This window comes from Cibotium barometz, chromosome 5 (assembly GCF_041138505.1).
Source record: "Cibotium barometz isolate CiBa-2024 chromosome 5, ASM4113850v1, whole genome shotgun sequence".
NCBI lineage: Eukaryota > Viridiplantae > Streptophyta > Polypodiopsida > Cyatheales > Cibotiaceae > Cibotium > Cibotium barometz.
In genome coordinates this window covers 15,173,970-15,201,497 of record NC_141050.1, presented here as the reverse complement: position 1 = coordinate 15,201,497, position 27,528 = coordinate 15,173,970, and the positions used below count along the sequence as shown (strand labels likewise).

The following is a 27,528-nucleotide window of genomic DNA, read 5'->3' as shown; positions in this document are numbered from 1 at the left end:
TAAACACGGTGTCATCCTTGGATACATTGTCTCCAAGAACAATGCCTTAACATAATAGAACAAGATCTATGTGGTGATCTTAGAGTTATAACCATCTATTACAAGTGGGTGTAGAAATTCATAGGGCAAGTAGGGTATTATATAAGATTCACCTTCTTGTTTGCTGTATATACTAGACCTTTGTATAAGCTGTATATTATCTTCAAATGGATAGATGAATGTGAATAAGCATATAAAAAGATTGATCTTCTTGTTTGTTGTATATACTAGACCTTTCCAGAAGATGTTGACTGTCTTCAAATGGACAAACGAATGCCAATAAGCATACAAAAGCTGAAGAAGGCATTAGTGAGTGTACCCATCTTGAGATCTCCAATCAGGATCTAATTTTCCATGTGTATATCGGTGCTTCAGCATTCACTATTAGATGTATGTTAGCAAAGCCGACAAGCACAACGTGGACTTCTTTATGACCTTTGTTAACCATCAAACTTAAAGCTTACCGTGGAGATGAAAAGATCCAGCCTCTAAGTGGAAGTTTCCCAACAAGAGGATCAAGAATCTCTCCTTCATACATGCCTTAAGCTTGTGAAGTTTTCCTTTTAGTGCTAGGTTAAGACTCTCTCTATTTTATGCTACGTCATCATCATCTTTACCGCACCCTAGGCACCCCATCTATGTAAACCCACCCTATCCCCCTAGCCTAAAACCACTATGTCCCCTATCTAAACCCAACCCATAGCTCATACCTCGACCCCTATATCTAAACTTACCCATCTACTACCTTGGCCTTAGTCTCTAAACCCTCACCCCCACTCATCCCATCCCCTTCTTTAAAAAAAGAAGGTCCTTCCCTTCTACATACCTAGACCACCCCTACCTACTAGCGGATTGTTGCCTAGCCATGCTTTGGTTCATTTCTGGTGGTTACCTCATATTGTATCTGCTCTAACCTACCCTACCTACTAAACTAACCTCCATGGTTAACCGAAACCCATCTACCCCATTAAAACCCTCGTGGTGAACCTAAACCCATCTACCCCATTAAACCCTTGTGGGCTAAAACCAAAACCTATCTACCCCATCAAACTTGTTTACCCTACCCATTTTAAACCTATCCCACTCTCAAACCTACGTATCTACCCATTATGCACACCCACCTGCCCTCTACCCCCTGTATATGCACACCCTTTGAAAACCTGCCCCACTATTTGAAACCACCCACCTATGCATACCCTTGCAAACCTGCCCCCCTATGCACACCTATCTATAATACAAACCCACCTTGCAAACCCTATGCACACTTGCCTCCCTGCTCCTACTACTTACCCACACCTACCCTCTACCCTACCATTACCCATCCTTGCACACCCCCCCTTCTTAATTTTGTAACTTGCAAAACTGCCCCTAATCTCATCCCCTAAACCCATCTTGTGACAACAAAGGAAGAAGGAGAGAATCTTCTTAAAGGGCCTTGTGAACATAGCCGCTTGGGTGCATATAGGCTGTCAATGGTTTCTAGGTGTGAAAATTTATGTGGCATCATGCTATTGCCTTCTTGCAAAGACTTGTGTTAGTCGAAAATGACAAGTGCTCAGGTCTGGAGGTCTTCTTTTGCTTGGGAGTTCTTGTGGAAAAAAGACTTCTTACTTGAAGATGTTCATGGTGGCACGCTTCATAAAAAACCACATCATTGATGCCATCAGAGCAAATGAGAGATCTTTGATTTTATTGATGTTGGGCATGCTTGCAATGGGGTGCTTATTGTTAAAGATTGGGCGACAATGAGAGACCTCGCTTCTTCTTCATCTTCGTTCTTCCTTCTCCTTCTCCTTTATACTTCTTCTTCTTTTTCTTCCTCTCCTTTATTGTTCCTTTTTCTTCTTTCATTTTGCTTTCTTCTTCTTTCTTTTTCCTTCCTTCCTTCTTCTTTTTCTTCTTTCATTTTGCTTTTTTCTTCTTTCTTCTTCTTTCTTTTTCCTTCCTTCCTTCCTTCTTCCCCCTCTCTTCTTCTTTTTCTTCCTCTCCTTTCTTCTTCTTCTTCTTCTTCTTCTTCCTTCTTCCTTCTCCTTTCTACTTCTTCTTCTTCCTATCTTCTTGTTTTTCTTCCTCTCCTTTATTTTTCCTTTTTCCTTTTATATGTCCTTCTTTTTCTTTCTCTCCTTCTTCCTTCTCCATTTCCTTTCTACTTCTTCCTTCTTCCTTGTCCGTTTCCTTTCTTCTTCTTCTTATTCCTCTCTTCTTCTTTTTCTTCCTCTCTTTTATTTTGTACGCCCCTTCTTCGTTTTCTTTCTCTCCTTTATTTTTCCTTTTATACTTTTTTGTTCTTTCTTTTTCCTTTTCTACTTCCCTTCTTCTTTTTCTCTCTCCTTTCTTTTTCCCTTTTTCTTCTTTCTTTTTACCTTTTATTTCTTCCCTTCCCTTTCTATAGGGGCCCATAGTATTTCTTGAGATTTCTTCCATTGATTTAACCATCCATCACTACACCCTCATGGTTTCAATTTTATCGGAGGGTGAGCTCTGTAATCTTGAAAGGGACCCAAGAACAACACTACAGTGTCCTCTCATGGATGGGGAGTCTCCCCCATAAACTCCTTGCCCATTGACCCCTATATGCGCCCCTACTCTAAGGCTATGTTCACAAGGCCATGTAAGGAGATTGGACAAAAAGTTAGGGGCCCATAGTATTTCTTGAGCTTCCTTCTATTGATATAACCAATGGTCCATAGTATTTCTTGACCTTCCTTCTATTGATACTAGTCCTCAACCCGCGCGTTGGTGTGGTATGTAAAAGGGAGGCGAAGCGGCCTTAAAAGCGTCAGCCCAGCAATGAAGCATTTGAAATTTTTTTCGGGGGACTCATTGTAATTAGCCAGCCAATTTCTCCACGTTCCAGGATTTCTCTTTTCTCTCCTCTCCTTGTCCCAAAGTTGTCCATGGTTAATATGTAATAGAAGATAACCAATGGTTAGAACCATTCATCACTACACCGTCAATGGTTTTAATTTTAGTTAACCCATGTAGGTGAGCTCCGTAATCTTAAAAGGGCCCTAATCTACAAATTTTAAGCTGCTTCTTTTTGTTGGAACCCATCCCAAACAAAAGGACTTCTTCAAGTTTCTTTTTCTTTTAAGTTTTGGTCAAACCATTTCTTTCAACGGTACTTTTCAACAATCAATTTATGCACAATTATAGCTCTTATTTTTTCAAGCCTCTCCAGCTCTATTAATCATTCAACCAATATTGAACAAAAGGACTTCTACAAGTTTCTTTTTCTTTTAAGTTTTGGTCAAAACATTTCTTTCGACGATACTTTTCAACCATTAATTTATGCACAGCTATCACTCTTATTTCTTTAAGCTTCTCCAACTCTATTAATCATTCAACTAATACATTTTCCATCATTCATTCCCTTAATACAATCCTTAGGCTAGGAACCAAATATTCAAAAGGCACTACGGCCCACTCCATATGTTAACCTAAAGGGTATTTAACCAGTGCAACCTTGTAAGAGGTACGATAAGCCCAAAGCACAGTTGTGAGCTTTTGTTCCCAGTCACTTTCACCATCTTAGTGAGAATAGGCTTGTTGGTGGTTTCGGGTTACCCGCAGCACGTGCCACGCTCTTTCTCATTTTGGGAACACACATAGAAAGGTGGATGAGAGTTTTGTTGTGGTGGTGGGTGCTGAAGTTTGAAGCCTTAAGAGGGCATCAGAGCCCTTCTAAAGAAGGCCTCTTAGAAAATAGGGTTGCAATAATATCTACAAACTTATACCTTTATACAAAGCACTTCCATCCACATACATATTCCTTTTAGTCCCACTAGCAGGTCACAAATCAATTCCCAAGATATTATTATAAATATATATTATTGTTCAAAAAAAAAGAAGAAAGAAAAGAAGAGAAGGCCACTATTTTGAAAATTTCTCTAAATTTTGAACATTGGTGGTGGCGAGCTGTACCTTGTGTGGCGCCATGTACCAGAAGACTGCGGTGGCCAGAGCTATGGCATCAGATGCCTCCAAGGGGGCGACGGTCTGCATCGGAGACATCCATGGCTATGCGGACAAGCTTGCCAAGCTATGGCGCAACCTGGAGCTCCGTCTCGGGCGCCCATCTTTCCTCATGTCCACCTTCATCTTTCTGGGCGACTACTGCGACAGGGGCCCGGACACCTCCAAGGTCCTGGACTTCCTCTGCGCTCTCCCTGCCTCTTACCCTTCGCAGCGCCATGTGTTCCTCTGTGGAAACCATGACTTCGCTTTTGCAGGTTTCCTACATGCCCTCCCACCGTGTCCTCCCCCTTTCTCGTTTCAGACTACGTGGGATGAATTTGCCGATAGCCAGCAGAGAGAAGGATGGTGGTCTGGTCCTGGCCACGAGGAGATGCACGTCCAGGGCCGCCGTTGGGCGGGCACCATGCAGGAGAGGCTCAATGTCAAGAAGGGCACAGAGTATCAAGGATCCACTTATGATGCTGCCCCCACTTTCTCTTCTTATGGCTTGCCCCATGGAGATCCAGGTATGCCCTTTATAAACCTGTATACATGCATGCATGCTGTAGTACATAGCTGTGGCACTCTCTTGCCTTGTTTTCTGCTCTTTACAAACATGTAAAACTGCATGCAATGCCTTCATACATAAATAATATACAACATTTCTTGCCTTGTCTTCTGCCATAATTTCAATGGTGTCCATGCATCTTCATACGCAGCACACGAGCGCGTGGCTACCCGGAACATCTGCCCCCCTCCCCCCCCCTTGGAATTTATGAAACTGAACATGGTTTCCGCCGTATGCTATGTTTTCTAAGGGCTACCGACAGAAACAAGAGGATTCCACATGCTATGAGTAGCCACTCAGACTCAAACTCCTAATAGCACATAGCTGAGCTTGAGCAATCTCCTAATAGCACATAGCTGAGCTTGAGCAATCTCCTATTTTTGACAATAGTCCATGTAATTTGGAGGGATAAGGATAGAATGTGGCCCTTTCATTAATCAAGACAACTTTTTCTTGGTCTTCGTGGCAAGGGAGTATACCCATCCATGAAGCCGTACATTTTGTGGCCAATGAAGGGCAATGGGAAAGGATTTTCACAAACTTGGAGCTTCCTATTCTTCTTTGGTGGCTGTCAATACATCAAGCAACTATGTCTGAGCGAGTATACAACTTTCTAATCAAGCCAGATCACTTTTGGTTCATGGTTCTTGTAGAAAAAGTTCATAAATAACTTACAAAAGAAAGCCTCAAATCAAGTGGCACATGCTTGCACACACACTTTGCATTTGTTATTTATATTCATTTGCCATTTAAAGTAGAATAATTGACATTGAATAAATACTTCATACATAGGTAAATTTAATATTAATAAATCAATTATTTCTAATTACTATGAAAGTAGTGATTTATAAATGTGACATGAAATGAGTCATTAAATATGATTTGTGTACTCAAATTATCGATCAATAGAGTTTGTATTAAAGAGCTTAATAAATCTTAACTTAAATCAATGTAAATGACACATCCACAAATACACCATTTTTATGTAATAGTCATGTAACTACACATAAAGATTATTTATCAGCTTTAATTTTTATTTTTATATTAATTTTTTTTAATGTATAACACACACATGCACATATACATACACACTTAGATCTTTTTATATATATGTCAAATTTAATAATTTAAATACAAATACGCATTTTTATTATTATTTTTTGTTAAATATATATTATTATCCATAGTGGTTATTTTTGTTACACGTTCGGTAAGTATTAATGTGAATTTTCAATAATACGTATAATTAGTAATTAATATTGTATGTGCATACACACACACACAAACACATTCATATGTAAATCAATATATTTAAAATTGTCTGTGTGTGTCTTTGCATCAATATGAATAATTTTGTGTGGATAGGTCATCATACCAGAATATTATGTATATAATATATATATAAGTACAGGAAGTACCTAGTCACTAATGACTACTAGACACTCGTGAGAAACCGGGCCTTCAGTAGATTATCAATTCCTTCCTTCACCTTTCGGGCATAGTTTGGGTTCAATTTCTACCTAATACCTTGCTAAATGTTAGTTGTCCACTTTAGGCTATTGCATACATCTATGCGGTACTTCTTTTCTCATGATAGGTTGGTACTTCTTTTCTCATGATAGGTTGTTTGAGTCTCTTCCATGAGCTGAAGTAGTGGAATTTGTCAACATTACTTGTGTATGCCGACAAGTGTCCCAATGGATGTTCTAGAAATTGCCTTCCAACTATGGTACCCAAGAAGCATCCCTTTATTTGGGAGCTTGGCCATAAATTCTTAGCATGGTTTTTCAAGGTTGTAATGCTTGAATCCCTTGCATATAGAAAGAACGGCCCTTGCAGCTGAGCTTCATGATGCAATTAGGCATGGTTCACTACTATTAGAGGAATGATTCTGAGCATTGTGTTACAGAAGTACAACTGCTTTTTCTCAGACTATTCAAAACATGTGCAGACTTGTGGGCTGTAGTTGCACTTTGCCACATTTGCAATGTGACACACCTTGCTCCAAACAATGTTCGGGTTAAACAGATTTGGGCATCTAGACACAGGTGGGCAATAGTTTCTGTCAGGGAGGGGGGGCCCAAAGACCAAGCATTTTCACATGAGCAGGGCAGTTTGGTTAGCGTCCAGGCAGTGCACAGGTAGTCGCTGCAGCAGTGTGTGGGCAGTGCGCCCTTGATTACTTATGCCAGGCAGCTGATGTGGACAGGGTGGACAAAGCATTAAAATTCAAACTTTAGTACTGGTAGAAAACAAATTTTTGAAGCCCAGAGTAAGAAACTCAGTGCTATGCACATATAAGGTTCACCACTGTTGTGTGTGATTCGACATGGTATACTGTCCGAGTCCTTCACAAAGGAAATTGCCCTGACATGGGCTCTAGGCAGAGATTATCTTCATCTATGTTTGCAAGGCTCCATGGAGGGGTTGGTGGAGCTTTGTAGGCTGTGGCAAATTGATCTGGCTGACCAGCATGGTCAGCTGGCGAGCATAAGTGTTGAAAATGCTCCTAAGGTTTTCGCCTCCACAGTTCGCTGGTAAGGACTACGATTCACAGTTTACAATTTTGCAGTCTTTACTGATTTGTGGTGCAACTTTTGTCTTGAATGATTAGACTTTTTGGGCTGTTCTCAAGTTTTAATTTTACAGGTTTGAAAGATGTGGTGCCACCTACACATAAGACGTTTCTTCAAGAACTTGCTTGGGTTTACGAGCAGGTGTGTTCCTCTTGTTGACTTTGTGATTTTGTTCAATGCATGGCTTTTTCATTAAAACAACTATTCACATGTGTGTGCGCGCACACACACACACACGCACACACACACACACATGTATGTATTCTCTATAGCCTTGTTGATCTTTTAACACAGGATAACATCGATGAAGAGGTCTTTGGCTACAAAAAGCTGATTGCTGTTCATGCCGGTCTGGAGAAGTCAAAGTCTGTGGAGAGCCAGTTGAAGATTCTTCATGAGAAGGACGTTAGGCTACCAAGAGTGGAACCTTTTAGTGGAAGGAAGAACGTTTGGGAGGCTCCACTCGTAAGCAGACTCCTATGTTATGGTTTACTTCCCTTTAAAACCCTTTGGTTGTGGTGGATGGGTGTGGGTGTGGGTGTGTGTGCGGGTATTGGGTGGGGACGGAGAAATGGAAACATGGAAAGGATAACCGTTCAAGCTGAATTTCTCATTCTTTGATTGCTATTTTCATACACCGTTACACGCAGGAACTGGCTGAGCAAGGAGTGCTGGTTGTGAGTGGGCATCATGGTACGATCCACATAGACAAGCTCAGGCTCATAATTGATGAGGGGGGTGGATTGCCCCACCTACCAATAGCAGCCATTATTCTTCCTTCGAGGGTGATGGTACGGGATACTGATGACCCTGATAAATATGCAAATGTGGTTCAGGACGACTCTGTTTTGGAGCTGTGCCTGCCGTAGGCATCTTGAATGATGGGCAAACCTTAAGCTCATGAAAGGATGTTAAGACAAAGTTAGAAAAGTTGGCTAATGGAACTGTGAGACAGGAATGAAGGCCTTGGATCTAATGCTGGCATCATGACCTAGTGCGCACAAGTTTGTAGTTTGTGCTTTGTGGACATGGCTTGCAACAATTTTGTTATTGGGTAATCATGACAGAGATCCTTGATGATACAACTTATTCCTAATGCTGTAGTATATATCGGTCTACCAAGCAATAGATCTTCCATGTGAATGGTGAAACTTCATGAGACTGATGGGGGAGTCTGTATATGCACAAGCACCAGCTCCTACATAATCGCTGCTTCATTTTGCATTCGAAATCAATGCGCAGTGCCAACAACTTATAGAATGCAGGCAGTTGGTGGTACAATTCTTAAAGCCAATCTCAAGGTGGAGAAAACTTACGAAGTGGTGGTGTCAGGTTTCCTCTTCTCACCATCATTTTTAGTCACTCAAGCATTTAGTTACAAAAACTTTATATCTAATGGCATGAGTGAGTACCCTACCTTGATGCTTTTCTCATGTATAGTTCAGAAAAGAATAATCAGTAAGGGTGTGTGGGTTTTCTATCCACATGTATGTATATGTAATGTGCAAGTAATTGAAGGATGTCCATTCTCAGTTTGTCATGTGATGTATCCTACTCTAGAAGGACATGCACCATATGTGCTCATGATGATTCCCACCATCTACCCATGGCTTTTGTGTGCGACACATCCACACCATAAATTTAAAGGAGTTATTCACAAAACACATAAGCTTGTTCGTGCACTAGCTCACGTGCACACAGCCAATAGATGCACCCAATTCAATTCATAAGTATGCACTATAACCAAGTACAATATATTTGGTATCAATTATATTTTTGGCACAAACTTTAATTATCGAACACACTAACTATCTAAATTTGCTCTGCAAGTGAATTGGGATGTTTCTTTTATGAGCATTTGTAGTAATAGTTAAAGAGTTAAACCTTTATCATAAGATCCTTGTGACCAGTTACCATTTCTGGTTTACTGGACTCTCGATACACGTAATCTACCAAATATTAGACAAAGTCTAGTGAAATATTTGGTGGACTCTTGACTCCACAACACCACATGGGTTTTCCATGTATTATTTCTAAAAGTCATAGAATTATTCTTTTTTGTTGCAACTTCTTTTGGTGAACCTTTTTAACAAATGATATATATATGTACCCATACATGTGTGTGTGAGAGAGAGAGAGAGAGAGAGAGAGAGAGAGAGGAGAGACGGTGACGAAGAAATAAAAGTTCAAGAAAATATATGTAGATTTCATTTACATGTTTAAACATGTGGTTGCATTACCTTTCATGGGTCACATTGTAAAAATCTTATCTTGGATCCTGGATATCTAGAAAGGAATCCTATTTAATGGCTCCCTATTACAATAACACAAATTGTATTGTTAGAAAGAGCATAGTTAGGTTTGAGAGTGAAGAGCTTTAAGAAGCTTGATTACAAAATAAGATAATCAATATGAAATGCTAGGCTCAATTTCTTCAACTCTATATATGTCTGCATGAGCTACCATGATGATGATACCCAAATAGACAATGGTTAGATAATACTCTTAAAACCACAATTTGGGTGCTTTATCCTTATGTTGTAGTACTTGGGCATAGGTTGCTCATGTATGTAAGGCCGTCATGACGAGTACCAACAATTGTGGACCTTGGTATGTAAGGGTAGTTGGTGAAGTTTGGTTATTATAATCTAGCATAAATATTGGCTTTTTTTCAATGTAACAACTTGTCTACCAAGTGATTTGGTGTAATTCACTTCCTAGATTGAGATTAAGAGATTTTTACATGGTTATAGGGTGGTTCATAGCAAATGATTATCTCTATGCTTAAGATTTTCACATGGTTATAGGGTGGTTCATAACAAACAATTATCTTTATGATTAAGATAATTTATTATGGATTAAGAGATAGCAAATGAAGTACCTAAAACACATAAATAATCAAGCTCATGTTACATTAATTCACATGCCAAGTATATCCAAAATTTATAACTCCTTACGCTACACAAATGAGTGGTCCAAATCATCCCAAACATGTGGCCTTAAATCAACAACGAATGTCAACAACTTTTGGACCAATATTTTAAACTAATCTGTGTTTTTTTCCTTTCACAATTACCCTTTTACAAACAAAATTTAAACACATGAACCATATCCAAATCATAATGCAACATTGGAATTTTAACACCTCCCCTCATTGTTAAGTTAGGGATGTCACATTGTTATGCCATAGGCCTTATGTTTGGCCAATTTGCCTAGTTTATTCTATAGACATATCGTATCTTAGGGTGCCTTCAAAGCGAACCTTAAGAAATAAGAAAATGCCTTCGTCTTTCTTGCCACTTGGCCTCCTACTCACCATCCTAGCCTTGGAGCTAGTCTTCAAAGCATTGATTTTGGATCGTTTGACCGTGTCCGCAGTCGCACAGCAAGTCTGCAGCCTCATAGCTCGGCCTATAAAGGACAAATGCTAATAGAAATTGCATAGTCCAACCCCATGGGATAAAAAATCCCAAACCCAAAAATAGAGGGTTTTAAGCAACCACCACTCCCTTATGTTCCTCCGCCCCACGTGAATTTGTAGAAGACATGCTTAGAATGGGGTTTGAAATGGAAAAGGGATTACCACAAATATAATACCTAGAGACTCAGAGGTGGGCAAAACTAAGAAAATCCATAACCAACTTTGATGAATCTAGAGATCCTATTTAGTATTTAGAGAAGTTTGATCCAAATTACAAGGCCATGGGAAGGATTTACGATCCCACCAAGATCTGCCTGTTCAGACTTTGCCTTGAAGGTAGACCAGTGGTATAAGTCACTAAACTCGCTCGAAAAGTACAGCTATGAGGTCTGATACACTTTCATAGTGGGATTCTCATCTAGCTGAGCTAGATGGAGCCCTGTCACATAGATATTAAGCAAGAGGAGGTTGAAAAAATGCGAGGCTATATTGATAGAACCAAGTATCTCCACATGAGATGCTGCACCTACGTGAAAGACTATATGACCTATCTCACTCACATCGATCGATTTGTGATTGGTCTTAAGAGAAAGAGGCTTCATGACTATCTCTACAGGTCTAGGCACCACATCTTTGTTACCATATTATAGTAGTGATGTGTGTGAACACACTTAGGACCGTCGGGGCACTTTTTCCCTCACTAGGAGGTTTTTTCTCCCGTGCATTGTATATACGCCCATTATCTTCTAGGGCTAGTAATCTTTCATTTTTGGCACTCATAATACACTACTGTGTTGTGCTCAAGCTTCCTCATCTTCTTGAAGTTGTGTGTGCATTCCTGCAATCCTAATTCCAACAATTGGTATCAGAGCAGGCTTCCTCCTCCCGGGCAGCATCACCGGCATCTGCCGCTTCATCTCCTCCGATTGCGACGAGGTTTCACGAGCGTCTGCAGGTTAGTATATGCCGTGGGAAAGCCCGTAGGGCTTGTTCGTTTCATAAATTTGATCTGAAGTCATTTCGCCCTCCGTTTTTGCATTCCAAGTACTGCGCAGGCAAAATCGTCCTACTGTGCAGATTTTCTGTCAAGATTAAAATCTGCAGGACAGGTGCCCATTCGTCTGTTTTGGGCTGTGCTACATAGCACAGGTCGATTTTATACAGGTTTACCTCTTACAGACAGCATTTACATCTAGTAGTACAGTCATTGGCCATGGCTGACAACAATGATGTATTCCGCATGTTGGCTGCTGCTGCTGAGGATAAGTTGGATGGCACCAACTATCCATTGTGGGCATATATGATGCGACATGTATTGGTAGCAAAGGGGTTATGGAACATTGTGCAGGGTATTGATGCACGTCCTATTGTGGCTGGGAATGCTGCAAACACATCAGAAACAGGTACTGTTGATGATGGTGCAGGCACAAGTGCTGTAGCAGCTGTTCGAGAACCACCACTTTCAGCAGAGCAGATTCGTTGGGATGGTAGAGATGCGCAGGCTCATGCCTTGATTGCGCTGTCTGTCAAACGTACCATTATCCCACATATTCGCTCCTGCAGGACTTCTAAGGATGCTTGGGATGTACTTGCCACATTGTATCAGGCAAGAAATGAGGCTCGTGTTGCTTACCTCCGAAAACAGTTGGAGAGTGAGCATATGAACGAAGGTGATTCTATGGATAGCTTTTTGACAAAGATCAAGGATTTCAAAGAGCAGCTCATTTCTGCAGATGAAATCCTGTCAGACAGTTCACTTGTGCAGACTGTTTTGAATGGTCTACCAGATTCTTATCAGGGTTTTGCTTCCACTCTTCGCTTGATGATGAAAGGCAATCCCAATGCCTTATCATTTGAGGAGTTAGTTTCTGTTTTGCTGCAAGAAGACCAGTCAAGGCAAAACAGGAATATTATGCGTGTCGCAGATCAAGCTTTCGTTGCTAGTCAGAGAAGCGGGAAAGGTAAAGCTGGCTTTTCTTCTAGTAAGCAGAAATCTGCAAATGCTGCGCAACCAAAGAAGGAAGACAAAGATGAGAAGAAGGGTGACAAACAGAAGACATTTTGCAAGTACTGTAAGGGAAATGATCATGTCATCAAAGCGTGTCCTAAGCTGGCTGCGAAAGAGGCTAAGAAGAAAGAGGCTGGTATGGCTGTTGCAGATGCCTCTCCTTCTAACAATGAATCTGCTAATGTTGTTCAAGATACAGAATGGGCATTCAATGCGCAGTGCAGTTATGACCCATCTTTGCATGACACATGTATGTCTGCAGTAGATTCAGATGTATGGTACTTTGACAGTGGTGCCACTAAGCATATCACCTCGCAGCGCAGTTTATTCACTTTCCTTGAGTCTGCTCCCACAGGGAATACTGTCACTTGTGCCAATAACTCCTCTTATCCCGTTAAAGGAGTTGGACAGATTGTGCTGAATGTTGCAAATTGCAACACCTTTACACTTTTTGATGCATTGTATGTGCCAGGGATCAAAAAGAATCTGCTGTCAGTCTCCGCATTTGCCAAAACAGGTTTGGTTGTAAAATTTGTGGATGACAGATGTACTGTTCATGATCTCTCTTGTGGTGACATCATTGTAGCATCTGGTTCACTATGTCGAGGGCTGTATAAGCTCAATATGGATGGCAAATGTGTAGAGGATTCAGCATGTGCTATTATGGATACGCAGGCTATTTCAAATGCAAAACTGTGGCATGCACGTTTTGGTCATCTGAATTTTGCAAGTTTGCTGCGCCTGCAGAAATCTGAAATGGTGTCTTCTTTGCCTAAGCTTGAGGCACCTGTCAAGCATGTTTGTGAGGGCTGCATATTGGGTAAAATGCAGCGTGCTTCCTTTCCCAAAGATGGATCAGTGAGAGCTGAACGCAGATTGCAGCTTGTTCACAGTGATGTTTGTGGTCCCATGCAAACTCCATCATTTGGAAACTACCTTTACTTTGTGACTTTCATTGATGATTTTACCAGGCATGCATGGGTATATCCTTTGAAGGCAAAGTCCGAAGTGTTTTTGTGCTTCAAACAGTTTTTGGTTATGGCTGAAAATGTGTCAGAAAGTAAGATGGGCACCCTCCGTTCAGATCGAGGGGGGGAGTATATGTCTTCAGAATTTAATGCATTTCTGGCTGAGCGTGGGATAAAACACCAATGTACAGTGCCGTATACACCACAGCAAAATGGTGTGGCTGAGAGAAAAAACAGGTCTCTCATGGAAATGGCAAGATGTATGGTTAAGAGTCAAAGTCTACCACATGGTTTTTGGCTTGAGGCTGTCATGTGTGCCACTTATGTACTAAACAGGTGTCCCACCAAAGCATTACAGGTTGTCACTCCATATGAGGCTTGGCATAGCCGCAAGCCATCTGTTGGCCATTTACGTGTTTTTGGTTGCCTGGCATATGCATTAGTGCCTGTGCAACATCGCAGAAAATTGGATGACAAAGCTGTCAAATGTATTTTTGTTGGATATAGTGCTGAGAGCAAAGGCTATCGTTTGTATCATCCACAGACAAAGCGCATTTTGGTTAGCCGTGATGTTGTATTTGTGGAAGATGCAGTTCAGCCCTTGGTTTCATGTACTAAGGAGACAGATATCAGCTCACGTGATGTCTATGATACATTGTTGCCTCTTTTCAGTGGTGCACAGTCAAGTGCAATACCTCATGAGGCAGTTTTTCAGCCTATGCAGGTTTTAAATGATGGCACAGATCAGCCTATATCTGATGCAGATGTGCATGATGCACTTGAGGATGAGAGACAAGAGATTGAGGGCTCTAGGAACATGCCTAGATGGCTGGTGCAGACTTTGCGTGACAGCAAGTTGGATGCCCCTTTGTCTAGTCGCACTCGTTCTGGCTCTCATGGTGCCTCTTATGCGTCAGATTGTTATGCATTGGCTGTTTCTAGTATGTGCGATGAAAGTGAGCCTGTTTCATTTGATGAGGCACAAAGTTCAGAAAATTGGATGGCTGCTATGCAAGCAGAATACGATGCTATTATGAAGAATAGTACATGGTCTTTATGTGACTTGCCCCCTGGCAAGAAGGCCATTGGCACTAAGTGGGTATACAAATTGAAGCGTAAGCCTGATGGCACAGTGGATCGCCATAAGGCTAGGCTTGTTGCAAAAGGTTATGCTCAAGAGAAGGGCATTGATTTTGATGAGACTTTTGCTCCCACATGTCGTATGACCACTGTTCGTAGCATTTGTGCATTAGCAGCTCATAATGGTTGGAATGTACATCAGCTGGACATAAAGACTGCGTTCTTAAATGGAGATTTGCATGAGGAGGTGTATGTATCGCAGCCTCGTGGTTTTGTTCAAAGAGGGCAGGAAAACAAAGTGTGCAGGTTAAAAAAGGCTTTATATGGTTTAAAGCAAGCTCCACGAGCTTGGTATGAAAAAATACATGCATATTTGACTGCACATGGGTTTCAGAATAGTCCAACAGAAAGCACTTTGTATGTTAAACGTGTGGATGGTGTACATCTAATCATTGCTCTCTATGTCGATGACATGCTGCTCACAGGACCAAATGAGAGTCATATTGCTGATTTTAAGGCTGATTTGAATGCCTCTTTTGAGATGTCAGATTTGGGGCATTTGCATCATTATTTGGGGATACAATTTAAGCAGTGTGATGGAGGTATTGCTTTGTGTCAGACAAAGTATATTGAAACATTGTTGCGGAGATTTGGCCTTGAAGACTGCAAGCCTATTGCTACTCCAATGGAGACAGGTTTGAAGTTGAGTCTTCATGATGCTGGAGATCACTTTGATGTCACACTCTATCAGACAGCTGTTGGTTGCCTCATTTATGTATGCATTACGAGGCCAGACATTCAGTTTGCAGTCTCACAGGTGAGCAGATTTATGCATAGCCCAGGCATTAAGCATTGGCAGGCAGTGAAGCGTATCTTTCGCTATTTGAGTGGTACTCGGCATCTTGGGTTGTTTTATCCCAAGGGGGGATCATTGCCGCCAGATTTACATGTTTTTTCAGATTCTGACTGGGCTGGTTGTTATGACACACGCGTGTCCACGAGTGGTTTTTGCTTCATGCTTGGAAGCTCATGCATATCATGGTTAAGCAAGAAGCAGCCTACTGTGGCCACTTCTAGTTGTGAAGCTGAGTACAGGGCAGCTTTCACAGCTACGGTTGAGTGTGTGTGGCTCAGACGCCTTATGGCTGATTTGGGTGTTGGGCAGCCATCTGCCACCACCATCTTCACTGACAGTCAGAGCGCATTGGCAGTTGCGCGGAACCCAGTGTTCCATGCTCGTACGAAGCACATTGAGGTGCACTACCATTATGTCAGGGAGAGACTCTCTGCAGGAGAGATCAGTTTGGCTTATGTGCCAACACAGGATAACCTTGCAGACCTTTTCACAAAGGCTCTGCCTCGTGAGAAGTTCGAAGCTTTTCGCAAAGCTTTGGGCTTACTCCCTTTTGTGGATTCGTCCACATAGCTAGACACTTCCCTATACATGAGTGCTAGCTCTTGTTCACCGCATCACTCCAGGGGGGATTTGTTACCATATTATAGTAGTGATGTGTGTGAACACACTTAGGACCGCCGGGGCACTTTTTCCCTCACTAGGAGGTTTTTCCCCCGTGCATTGTATATACGCCCATTATCTTCTAGGGCTAGTAATCTTTCATTTTTGGCACTCATAATACACTACTGTGTTGTGCTCAAGCTTCCTCATCTTCTTGAAGTTGTGTGTGCATTCCTGCAATCCTAATTCCAACAATCTTCAATGAGTGCTGCCATACCCACTTATAAATGCAATGTTTTCCTACTTGCTTTACACTAGACGTTTTTTCCAATGGGAGTGCATACTTGGCCGTGTGCCAAGTAGCTCCTCGAAAGACACTTGCAAAAAGTGCTTTTGTTTGACCTCAAGAGTCACGATTGAAAACATTGCAGATAGCCTCAACTCATAAGTTCGCTCTAAGAACTTGATTAGTGTGGTACCATGCTTTATAGCCTAACCATACCTCCTCCTACAATAATTTTTCATATTTGTATTTTAGCCAAGAGCAAAGATTTTAGGAAAAACTTAAAATAAAACCAAACTGAACGTCGTATCAATCTCACTTGTATCTATGCTACCTTACCATTTGTATTTTGTGTGCTTTTCTTGTCTCAATGTCTTCTTCTTTTTCAGCAAAAAAAGCATGTCACTCTCTAATAGGTGGTAGGTATGAGCATGTGATAGAATAAACTCTATCCTTTGTGAGGCCCTTCGGTTTCTCATCCTAATTTATTTGTATAAGGCTACAAGAGAAGGTGTTAGGCCACAATATGTACAACTATATATTGTCCTCACCTCAAAGAACTCCTCACCATTCTCTAAATTATTGTCCTCACCTCAAAGACCTCCTCACCATTCTCTAGATTAACCAATTTTTACCAACCATCATGTTGCTTTTTAACATCTCGATCAACCTCATAAAGGTTGTTCGCCCTTTTTCCTTAAAAGCATCTAGGTCCATCTTATCCTTTTGTGCTAGAATGCCATAGTGCATGGCTTGGTATTTACCCCTGAAAACATTCCTTTTCTCATTGTATTCAAATTTTCAAAGTCCAGCTTGGTATTCAGAATAAAAACATTCCTATTGTCATTGCATTTATTTTTTCAAAGCCCTTTCATTTGTATTATAATCAACAAAATTGATACGTAGAAGACAACATCTGTAAGTATAAAAAAATGGACAATGGTACCAAGGACATTGTCCTCCCTTGGCTTCTTTCTCCAAGTGCTTTGTCATCCACTTTCTATCCTCTTTCGAGGCATAGTGTAATAGGGTCTCTTTTTAAGTGCACCCCAATGCATAGATCTTCACTTTCTCTTTGAATGACAACATTTCTTCTCTTCCCTGGAGCTAAGGGGTTTGAAGACATTTTCTTTGGTATGGAAGAGCTCTTCCCTTGAAGAGTGGGTAGAACTACATCTCCATTTGCCTTCAACATTTGCCACTCAAACATTTCACAACTACGTTTTTAACGTAATGAACTAGCATGTATAAAATTGTGAAATAACTTATCAAAGTCGGTGTAAAAATTCTAAATGAATTTGAAACGTCTTCAAGCATGTTCATGTCAGCATGTGGAAATAGATGAGATAAAGGAATATTTTTTTCCGAACATATCTCGATCATAACCCCAATATGTCTTACTGGTAATAAGGACATACAATTTGGCTAGTGGAAGTTTGTATAACTTTTCTCTCACCAACTTCTCTCTCTCTCTCTCTCTCTCTCTCTCTCTCTCTCTCTCTCTCTCTCTCTCTCTCTCTCTCTCTCTCTCTCTCTCTCTCGGTGTGGAAAGAGATGCAAGAGTTTTGATTTAAAATAAATAAATAAATAAAACATTTAAATTTATTTATTGAAAAAACCCCACCCTACCCCCCATCGCGAGCTCGCCACGAGGGATGGTGGAGGGGTGGGGTTTTGTTTTTTATTTTTAATTTAATTTATTTATTAATGAAACTACTTTCTGTCTCTCTCTTTCTAGAGAGAGGGGATGGGGGAGGGGTGTGGTTTTGTTTTAAAATTTAAATTTTATTTATTTATTAATGAAACTACTCTATCTCTCTCTTAGAATTTGAAAATAATAATTATTTTCTTTTTAAATTAAAACTCCTCTGAGAGAGAGAGAGAGAGAGAGAGAGAGAGAGAGAGAGAGAGAGAGAGAGAGAGAGAGAGGGAGGAAAGAGAGATTGTGGATGAAGAAAAAAGTGGATAGGATAGAGGGAAGGGGCAATGAGAGACAATAGAAGAGCATGGAGAGAGAGAGAGAGAGAGAGAGAGAGAGAGAGAGAGAGAGAGAGAGAGAGAGGAATTCCAACCAAGGGAGGGGAAGGGAGAAAGAGCAATGCATGTACTAAAATACTCAATGATTGATGTCAAGTGTTAGGTGTCTTAAACGATCCACATTGAATGTTGATATACCAGTCTTAAATCCTCTTTGAAAGCTCTCATTCCTTAACAAAGTTTGTTAGCACACAGAGAATTAAGATTGACAACATAGAATCTTAAAATTTGATTTTTCCTCTATGAACCACAAAATGCAATTCGAGTTTCCATCCTCTTTGTGTTACATGTTTTCTTCCTCTTTGGTACTCTCTTTGCTCCTTGATTGCTCCACTTCACTACATCCGCTTTGCTACTATCTTTGCTCATTGGTTGCTCCACTTCACCAGGTTTTGCTCCGCTCTTTCCTTCACCTTTTTCTCCTCTCCTCGAGGATGGAACTTTTTATCTTTATTGTGTTTACATAGAGTTTAGAAAATGAGGACATTATTTTCAATTCCAATGGGCAATACTTAGTAATAAAAGAAATGGATTTGCAATGTAAACTTTTTGACAATAGCCAAGCCAATCTCTTAGTCCCTAGGAACATATCCTCTTAGTTTAAATTTTTGTGTGTTTGATATTATGTTTTCACATAGGTACCTACATAGCAAGATTGACACCAAGATTGAAAACATTCTTACAAAAGAAATGATAAATCTAACATAGGTTCTAAAAAATTGGTAATAAATTACACTAGCACAGAAAGAGTTGTAGAAATCCCAAATGTATACAATAGGGTAATATGGCATTTGAATTTCCTTGTACCGAGATGACCTAATTTAACCTATGATAAGCATGAAACAAATGTATGACGGTCATTGTTGGACAAGACCAGTGGGAGACTCATGTGAAGTTTATAGGGGTGGTTTAAAAGAGCTATTGTAGTGGTGTGTTTAAGCGCCGATATGCTCTTTGCGATAGTTTTACAGTAACTACCACAATTAAATTATTTGTTACAAAGAGTTCCTAGCGTAGCAATTTCAACTAAACGTTATGGTTCTTGCGGTGTTTTTATTACAAGACACCCCCTGTTTGCATAGCATATTGTGAGGTTATGTATACTATCGTATGCCAAGCAAGGCACATTCAATGTAGGTGATGATACACTAGGGGCTTCACAACCCATGAGTTTCAGAGAGGCACATCGTGGGAAGCCATCAAGAAAACCAGGGAGTTTGTTTGCTTCCAACTTGTCTTCTTTGGCCCACGAAAGATTCAAATATGCATAGCAAGGTGTCTTGTCTCACTGATGCCATGGTCAGAACAAATAATGAACTACATAAGCAAATAAGCTAGAGAGAGTTGTAGGATTTTGTCTCACAGATGCATCTGCTTGTTCAAATAAATAGGTTACACAATATTTTTTTTATATCTCTTAGGATAGCATATCTTTTTTTTTAAAGGTGTTACAAATAAGCAATGTGATATTCGGCTAAGAGGTTCAAGAAAATGGTGAGGATGTCAAAGCAAGGTGGACCAAAGTTGAGTATACTAAAGTTGAAGAAGCAATGTGCCTATGACTTCTTTCATGGTACTGTATTCCAAGGTAAGCAACCTAAGATCATAAATGAAGTTATGCTTTTAAGATGTCAACAATTGGGCTTGATTCTAGAGTGGATTTGGTTAATCGGATGTATCAAACTAGTAATGGACATTTGAAGAGGGCATGGGTTTCCTTTGATCATGTGTGCAGAGTTCAAGGCTCGACCACTCTAGGCGCTCATGTGTATGATCCTAAGTGAGGGGCATAAGAGAATACTATGTGTTAATTTTTATGTATTAAAGAAAACTAATACTATTTGGAGACAATGTGCAAGAGCTCATGACATTAGCAACATTTGAGATAAAGGAGGAGAACATGGATTCTCAAGTACTATTCTAGAGAATGCTAAATGAGGTCATGGAGAGGAAGGGATTTCCAACATCATATTTTTTTTGGCTTTACGCCGATGAGGCAGGTGCTCATTGGAGGGAGCATGAATACTGAACAACAATGGCCTTGACAAGGATGGAGGGAAGGTAACAGTCATGCTTCTTTAATTTGGAGCAGAGCCTACATATATACACAACACCATATGCTATCAAGGGTTTTCACGATCATCACATGCTTTTATGTAGAAGATGAAATCGTGCATTAATAAATGAGGATAACAGTGCACATGTATATGAGAGCATGGTGGGGAATGGCAAGGTTACCGATGGAAATATTGCTACCATGGATTGTTAGTTAAGTTGGTAGAATGTAAGATTTACTCATTGGGGACATCACCTAGTTTGGGATAAGAAACATTAGGTTTTAACCATTTAGTAAATTGAATGATCAATGTATTAAAGCACTTGTAGGAGGATATCTTGCACTTGTTTTTTTTTCACCTCTGTAGGAGGATGTCTTGCCACCAACCAACCTAGCGGAGTCAAAGCATGCTAGCTGGCTACCTACTGGGATGGAAAAGGATTCAAGGTAACAACAATGTTATACGATGTAATAGTGACTGATCTTAAATGCACTTTAACAAAGTACAAAGAATCATGTATTCTAAGAGGGAGAGCAGCTTGGCTTGAGTCCCAGCATTGCAAAGCTCATTGAGAGGAATGCGAGCATGAATCTACATCTCCTAGTCCAACAGTAATAAGAAAATTGGTCAAAGAAACAATCATAAGAGCCCCAACGCATCATGCTCTCAATGTAGTTAGCTGACAACACGACAATACAACAAAACCATCACAATTGAAGATGCTAATAGCTGCCACCATCGATCAAATTACATGAGAGAGAACCAACCTTGAAATGTTCATGGTCAACGTCTTTAGTTCAAGGGCCATGATTCAAAGGAGGAAAATCCATCTATTGACTTGAGCAAAGGCATCCAATTTTCCATTATGTACTAACAACAAGGTTGCATGCGAAGCATGGTTAGGCAAAGTCCAACACGTAAAGTGCAAGAAACCCATCAAGTAGTCAAGCATGGTTAGGCAGAGTCCAGCAAGCAAAGTGCAAGCAACCCATCAAGTAGTTAAGTATGGTTAGGCACAATCCAGCAGCAGCAGGTAAAGTGCAAGAAACCCATCAAGCACTCAAGCAAAGGAGTTTAAGTACCAGCTTCTACTATGGTTTGTGGGAATGAAGTGGTGGACAAGGAAGACAATTCATGTGGTTCTACGACACTAGCATGTACCACACATGGAGAATTTGTACAATGATTAGAAATTCTCTCATGAGGCCACTATCAATGTGGCCATTTCGAAAGGAAACAACTTTAATGAAGACATGGGTAGCCTCACTAGAGAGGGCAGGATTCATGTTGGAGATGGAAGGACAATGCATAGGAGCAAGATATTGGACAACCGCAAACAACAAAGTACAAGAGCAGGGTGTCAGAGATTGTAGCAGCAAAGAGGATCGACCACGCCTTGTCATTGTCATACACAATTATGGCTCAAAGGGTTATCAAGGAACTTGAGCACGTGAACTTTGAAATGGAGACAAGGAATTCTGCCATTAGGGGTGAGAACCAGGCTCCTAGAGCATGGTATGAGAAGATAAATACATACTTGGTTACAAATGGTTTTTGCAACAACCCAATTAAGAATACTCTCTATGTAAAGAGGAGTAAAGATTGTTTTTTTGGTTATCGTTCTATACATTGATGACATGCTCCTCATAGACCCTGATGAGGAGAAGGTTTCAGCCTTCAAGGTTGAATTACATATCATTTGAGATGATATATTTGGGCTCATTTTATTATTAATTGGGTATATATTTTATGTAGCATGATGATGGTATTGTGATGTTATAGTCAAAGTACATACAGAGGCTTCTTACACAGTTTGGTCTTGAAGACCATAAGCTAGTGCTACACCAATAGAGACAGGTGCTAGGCTTTTAGTCTCTAGGATATAGGTGAACCATTTAATGTATCACTTTATCAACAGGTTGCAATATGTTGTTGTGTGTGTTGCCTCTTCTATCTATGTAGTACAAGGCCAAATATTCTGTTTGGGGTCCTCCAATTATGCAACTTTATACGTAGTCCCAAAAGGAAGCATTGGTAGACTACCAAGCAAGTATTCAGACACTTACAAGGCGCTGTCCTTTGGCCTATTCTATGCTAAGGGAAGTGATATTCAACTACATGCTTTGTGTAATTTTGATTAGGCTAGATAATATGACGTGAATGTGGTTCATGTATATCATGGCTCAGTAAGAAGCAACAACTACTAGGGGCTTTTTCTTTCACCATGGTGATTCATATATCATGGCTTAGCAAGAAGCAGCCAGTGACCACTTTGAAATGTGAAGCTAAGTATAGGACATATTTTATAGCCATTATGGAGTGTGTATGGCTCAAATTCATATTAGCAAGTCTTGGTGTTGGCTAATCCCCCACCTCCATCTTCACTGGACAACGAAAGTGCATCAGCCATTGCGAGGAACCTAGTGTTTCATGCTCACACAAAGTACATTGAGGTGCATTATCATTATGTAAACTTATTGCAGGAGAGATTAGCTTGGCTTATGTCTTTACACACAACAATGTGGTAGATATGTCATGAAGGGTCTCTCATGAGAGGATTTGAAAGCTTTTTACAAAGCATTGGGCTATTTCTATTTGGGGATTAATCAACCACATGATCCCTGTACATGTTTACATCATCACTATAAGGGGGATTTATAGCCATTTATATGGTAGTGATGTGTGGACGTAGGCTAATAATGGGCCAGAAGCACTTTTTCCCTCTTTGGGTTTTTTTTTCCATGAGCTTATGTACACACTCTTATGAGTATGTATAAGTGACCTTATCATATCACTTCACTTGTAATTTACTCATTACATTGAGTGTTGTGCTTCTATCCATCTCTCCTTGCTTGTTTTGTGTGTTGCTACCTTAGGGTGATGGTGGCAATCTCCTTCATATGCTACTCTATCATCCTATTATGTCACATCTGAACATTGGATGGTCATGCTATAGATACTCTAGGAATGTTATAATTATATGGTCCATGAAAGTGATTCTAATATCAATGCCACTTACTCATGCCCATATAAGTGTCCAACCGTGCATCTACTCATGCTAGCATGCGATATGGATATCCTTCATACTATACTATATCATCCTATCATGTCACGTGTCCACCACATCATCTAATGGCCCTAATATCCATGCCAATTTTTGATGCCCATATGAATGTCCACCACATCATTTGATGACCCTTATATCCATGCCACTTTCAAATGCCCATATGAATGTCCACCTATGCCTATATACATCATGGTGTGTGATTAGGATGTCCTTCATTTTATGTTATATCATCCTATCATATCACATGATCATCATCTATTCATGTAGATTCACCATCCAAATAAAAATATCCACCACACTATATGTAAAGTGACACCACTAACTAGCAAACATTGAATGTTCTAAATTAGTGACCTAGCATGTATATCCACATGCATATTCACATGATTTAAAAAGATATAAATGATTCCATGATGTGCTGCATCATCCCATGCATTTCAGCCCATGTCTACCGTGCCATCATCAAATCATCTATGTCTACATGCACTGCTAAAAAGTAACTCTATTGAATAGAGGTGTGAAAAGTAGTTAACTAATGTGATGCCCGCCGTCTAACATCCAGGGCTAAAGTAGACTTGGAGCTAAACCCACTGTCTAACTCTATTGAATAGAGGTGTAAAAAGTAGTCAACTAATGTGATGCCCGTCGTCTAGCATCAAGGGATAAAGTAGACTCGGACCTAAATCCACCGTCTAACTCTATTGAATAGAGGTGTAAAAAGGAGTCAGCTAATGTGATGCCCGCCGTCTAACATCAAGGGCGAAAGTAGACTCGGAGCTAAACGTTATCACTACCTTTATCACCCTTGATAAATATGGTGGATTTTGGGCTTACATTTTTTACCCCCCCTTAATCCATAGTCCACTAGACGAAGTCCCAAATTGGTCCAAAATATTTTGAATCTTGGCCTAGGGAGTGCGTGCAAAGATGTCCTTCACTATCTCTATATGCATACCTCAAATTAATTGCGGGTGGGCATGGAGCGAGATTTTTTTACAACCAATTATCTCTCTATACCCTCTAGTACTACACGTCTTCTCTCTCTTCTCTCTTCCTCCTATTCCAGCCCTATCTGACCCAACCTTCTCCCCACCTTAATGCACCTCCTTGATTCCTCTCTCTCTCTCTCTCTCTCTCTCTCTATCTATCTATCTATCTATCTATCTATCTATATATATATATATATATATATATATATATATATATATAAACACCTTGTTTCTATCTCTCTCCGCCCCTCCTATCTCTCTCTTCTCTCCATTTACCTCTCTTGTTTTCATCTCTCCCTCTCTCCTCTCGTGCTCCCTCTCTCTCTCTCTCTCTCTCTCTCTCTCTCTCTCTCTCTCGTGTGCGCACACAAAGACACTTTGATTCACAAAGTGGAAAACTATTAGTTTATATGTGAAACTCATAACAGTATAATACAGTTGGCACTTTAGTTCTACTCATTTTTCTTCCACCTTTTTTCCAAGTTCTTGTCAAAGGATGGTTTTTTTGTTATCAGTTATGTAGCCATACGCACGTGAAGTCCCTATTGTAGTACTCAATTTTGGATTTCACAAATAAATCTATCCTTCTTCAAACTACCCTTCTCCATTGATTTTATCCCGTAATGACCGCTTCTATAGTCTACTTCATGTAGATTTCTCGATTGTTCTATTTCTTATCTTTCATCTTCACCTTCATCATAGATAAAACGGTGGAGATGGCATGTTTGAGGGGTTGATGAGGTGTTCCTGGAGCTAGACATGATGGTTAAGGGTTAAGAGAATAGTTTGGGCGAGAGCCAGAGTGAGATGGCAAGATGATATGGAAGGAGGTATGGAGCAGAAGAGATAATGAGAGAGGGAGACAGAGGAGTAAATTGAAATGAGACAATGAGAGAGAGAGACAGAGAGAGAGAGAGAGAGAGAGTGAGTGCAGTCTTTATTATAGAGGATATAACATTGTGGAGACCATGCATTAAAAAGTAACACGAGTTTAGGAGCTCCCTTTATTCCAAAGGTTGTATTGTTCTATAAAACATGCATGAAAAAGTGACAATTAAAAATGTAAAACATATAAAAAATATAAAAATACTTAGTCATTTCTACCAACCTTAAGAATCATGATTGAAGATTAGTCAATTCAATCCTTTAAGAGTCATGGTTGAAGATCATTCAATGCATTCCTTTAAGAATCATGGTTGAAGATCAGTCAATTCATTTCTTTATACGAAGCAAATTTTTTAAATGTTCTTGTCAGTTGTACCATCCTTGATATTCCTACTCCCACTCTTCCTAATATGGTTCACTTTATAACACAAGCTCGCGAGCTCTCTTTATTCCAAAGGTTGTATTATCATATATAAAACATGCATGAAAAAGTTACCATTACAAATGTAAAACATATAAAATAATATATAAATACTTATTGTCATTTATGCCACCCTTAAGAATCGTGGTTGAAGGTCAGTCAATTCAATCCTTTAAGAATCATGATTGAAGGTCATTTAATGCATCCCTTTAAGAATTATGGTTGAAGATCAATTAATTCATTTCTTTATACAAAGAATTTTTTTTAAAATGTTCTTGTCAATTGTACCATCCTTGATATTCCTTCTCTCACTCTTCCCAATATAAGTGAAAATGTTGTATGTTCATAGAAAAGCTCTCTCTCTCTCTCTCTCTCTCTCTCTCTATATATATATATATATATATATATATATATATACATACATACATACATACATACATACATACATACATACATACATACATACATATATGTATGTATGTATGTATGTATGTATGTATGTATGTATGTATATATATATATATATATATATATATGTATGTATGTATGTATGTATATATGTATGTATGTATGAAATTATTATTCTATAAGAAAGAGACACTCTCTCCCTCTCCAATACTATCTTGAACAATTCTTCTTCCTCTTCTTCTTCCTCTCTCTCTCTCTCTCTCTCTCTCTCTCTCTCTCTCTCTCTCTCTCTCTCTCCAAATTTGAAGTAAATGGGTATTATATATGTATGTATGTATGTATGTATGTATGTATGTATGAAATTATTATTCTATAGCAGACACTCTCTCCCTTCAATACTATCCTGAACAATTCTTCTTCTTCTTCTTCTTCTTCTTCTTCTGCTTCTTCTCTCTCTCTCTCTCTCTCTCTTCAAAGAATTTGAAGTAAATGGGTATTCTCAAAATTTTATTACAATTTAAACATGCCTACAAAATATAAGCGTTGATAGAGAAGTTAAAACATTTTACAATGGCCTAGAGTTACAATGGATATTCAAAAAGCCTAGCACATATAAACATTATTTGACCTACGTCCATATAATATCCTTACAAGGTATTCCTTTTTAAGCTGGGGTTGGTGTTTGAACATATTGTTGTTGGCATCAACACCAAAGGCTCAAAAATATACAAAATACATGTGCTTGCATGTAATGAATGTATGTTTCCCCAATAGTTGCCATAATCTTAAAGTCTTAGTAAGTGCAGTTGCAACTTGGGTGTTTTTTTGTAATGGTGACATCAAGGCCATATAAAGCGTTTCTTAACGTACATACTTTAGATTCATGCCCCTTCTCAATAAAACCTCGAGGATGAGATACATAAACCTCCTCATGCAACACCCTTTTTCAACATCTTATTTTGCCTTTGGCTTATAGCTGCCTTGAAAAAAGGCTTTGTCTTTTCTTGTTTGGCTAGCAGCAACAAATGCCTGATCACCCATATGCATAATATTTAATTTTACTGGATTTAACCCTAGTATGAATTTAATAAAGATGTGAGAGCAGTAGACACCAAAAGAGCTGTCCAGAATAGGCCTCATTCATACATGCAAGTTGCTCCATGAGATCTTTAATCCTTGTAAGGAACTCATTAATCTTTCTCATTCATATGGTCGGACTCTAACTACTTATGCAAGTAGACTACTTGTGCCTTGTTATGCACTTGGTAAAGTGCAGCAAGCACATTTGAAGCATGCTTCACAATTTTA

The 27,528-nt window shown here is 39.7% G+C and overlaps 1 protein-coding gene across 4 annotated transcripts; it reads left to right on the top strand.

Annotated features, from left to right (window-relative positions):
• The first annotated feature begins 3,928 nt into the window (after positions 1-3,928).
• Positions 3,929-8,675, top strand: LOC147638105 (tyrosine-protein phosphatase RLPH2-like). 4 transcript variants are annotated; one of them, XM_086798008.1, is made up of 5 exons: positions 3,944-4,183; positions 4,272-4,523; positions 7,214-7,281; positions 7,435-7,605; positions 7,791-8,675. In XM_086798008.1, exons 1-5 carry the CDS (start codon positions 4,084-4,086, stop codon positions 8,007-8,009), a joined length of 810 nt encoding a protein of 269 aa, XP_086654134.1. In that variant the 5' UTR covers positions 3,944-4,083; the 3' UTR covers positions 8,010-8,675. The 4 variants fall into 4 exon arrangements, with proteins under 4 accessions (XP_086654136.1, XP_086654135.1, XP_086654133.1 ...); XM_086798007.1 differs by having other exon boundaries at positions 3,932-4,523; XM_086798010.1 differs by lacking the exons at positions 7,214-7,281; positions 7,435-7,605; positions 7,791-8,675 and adding an exon at positions 6,516-7,066 and having other exon boundaries at positions 3,929-4,523.
• Positions 8,676-27,528: the final 18,853 nt, after the last annotated feature.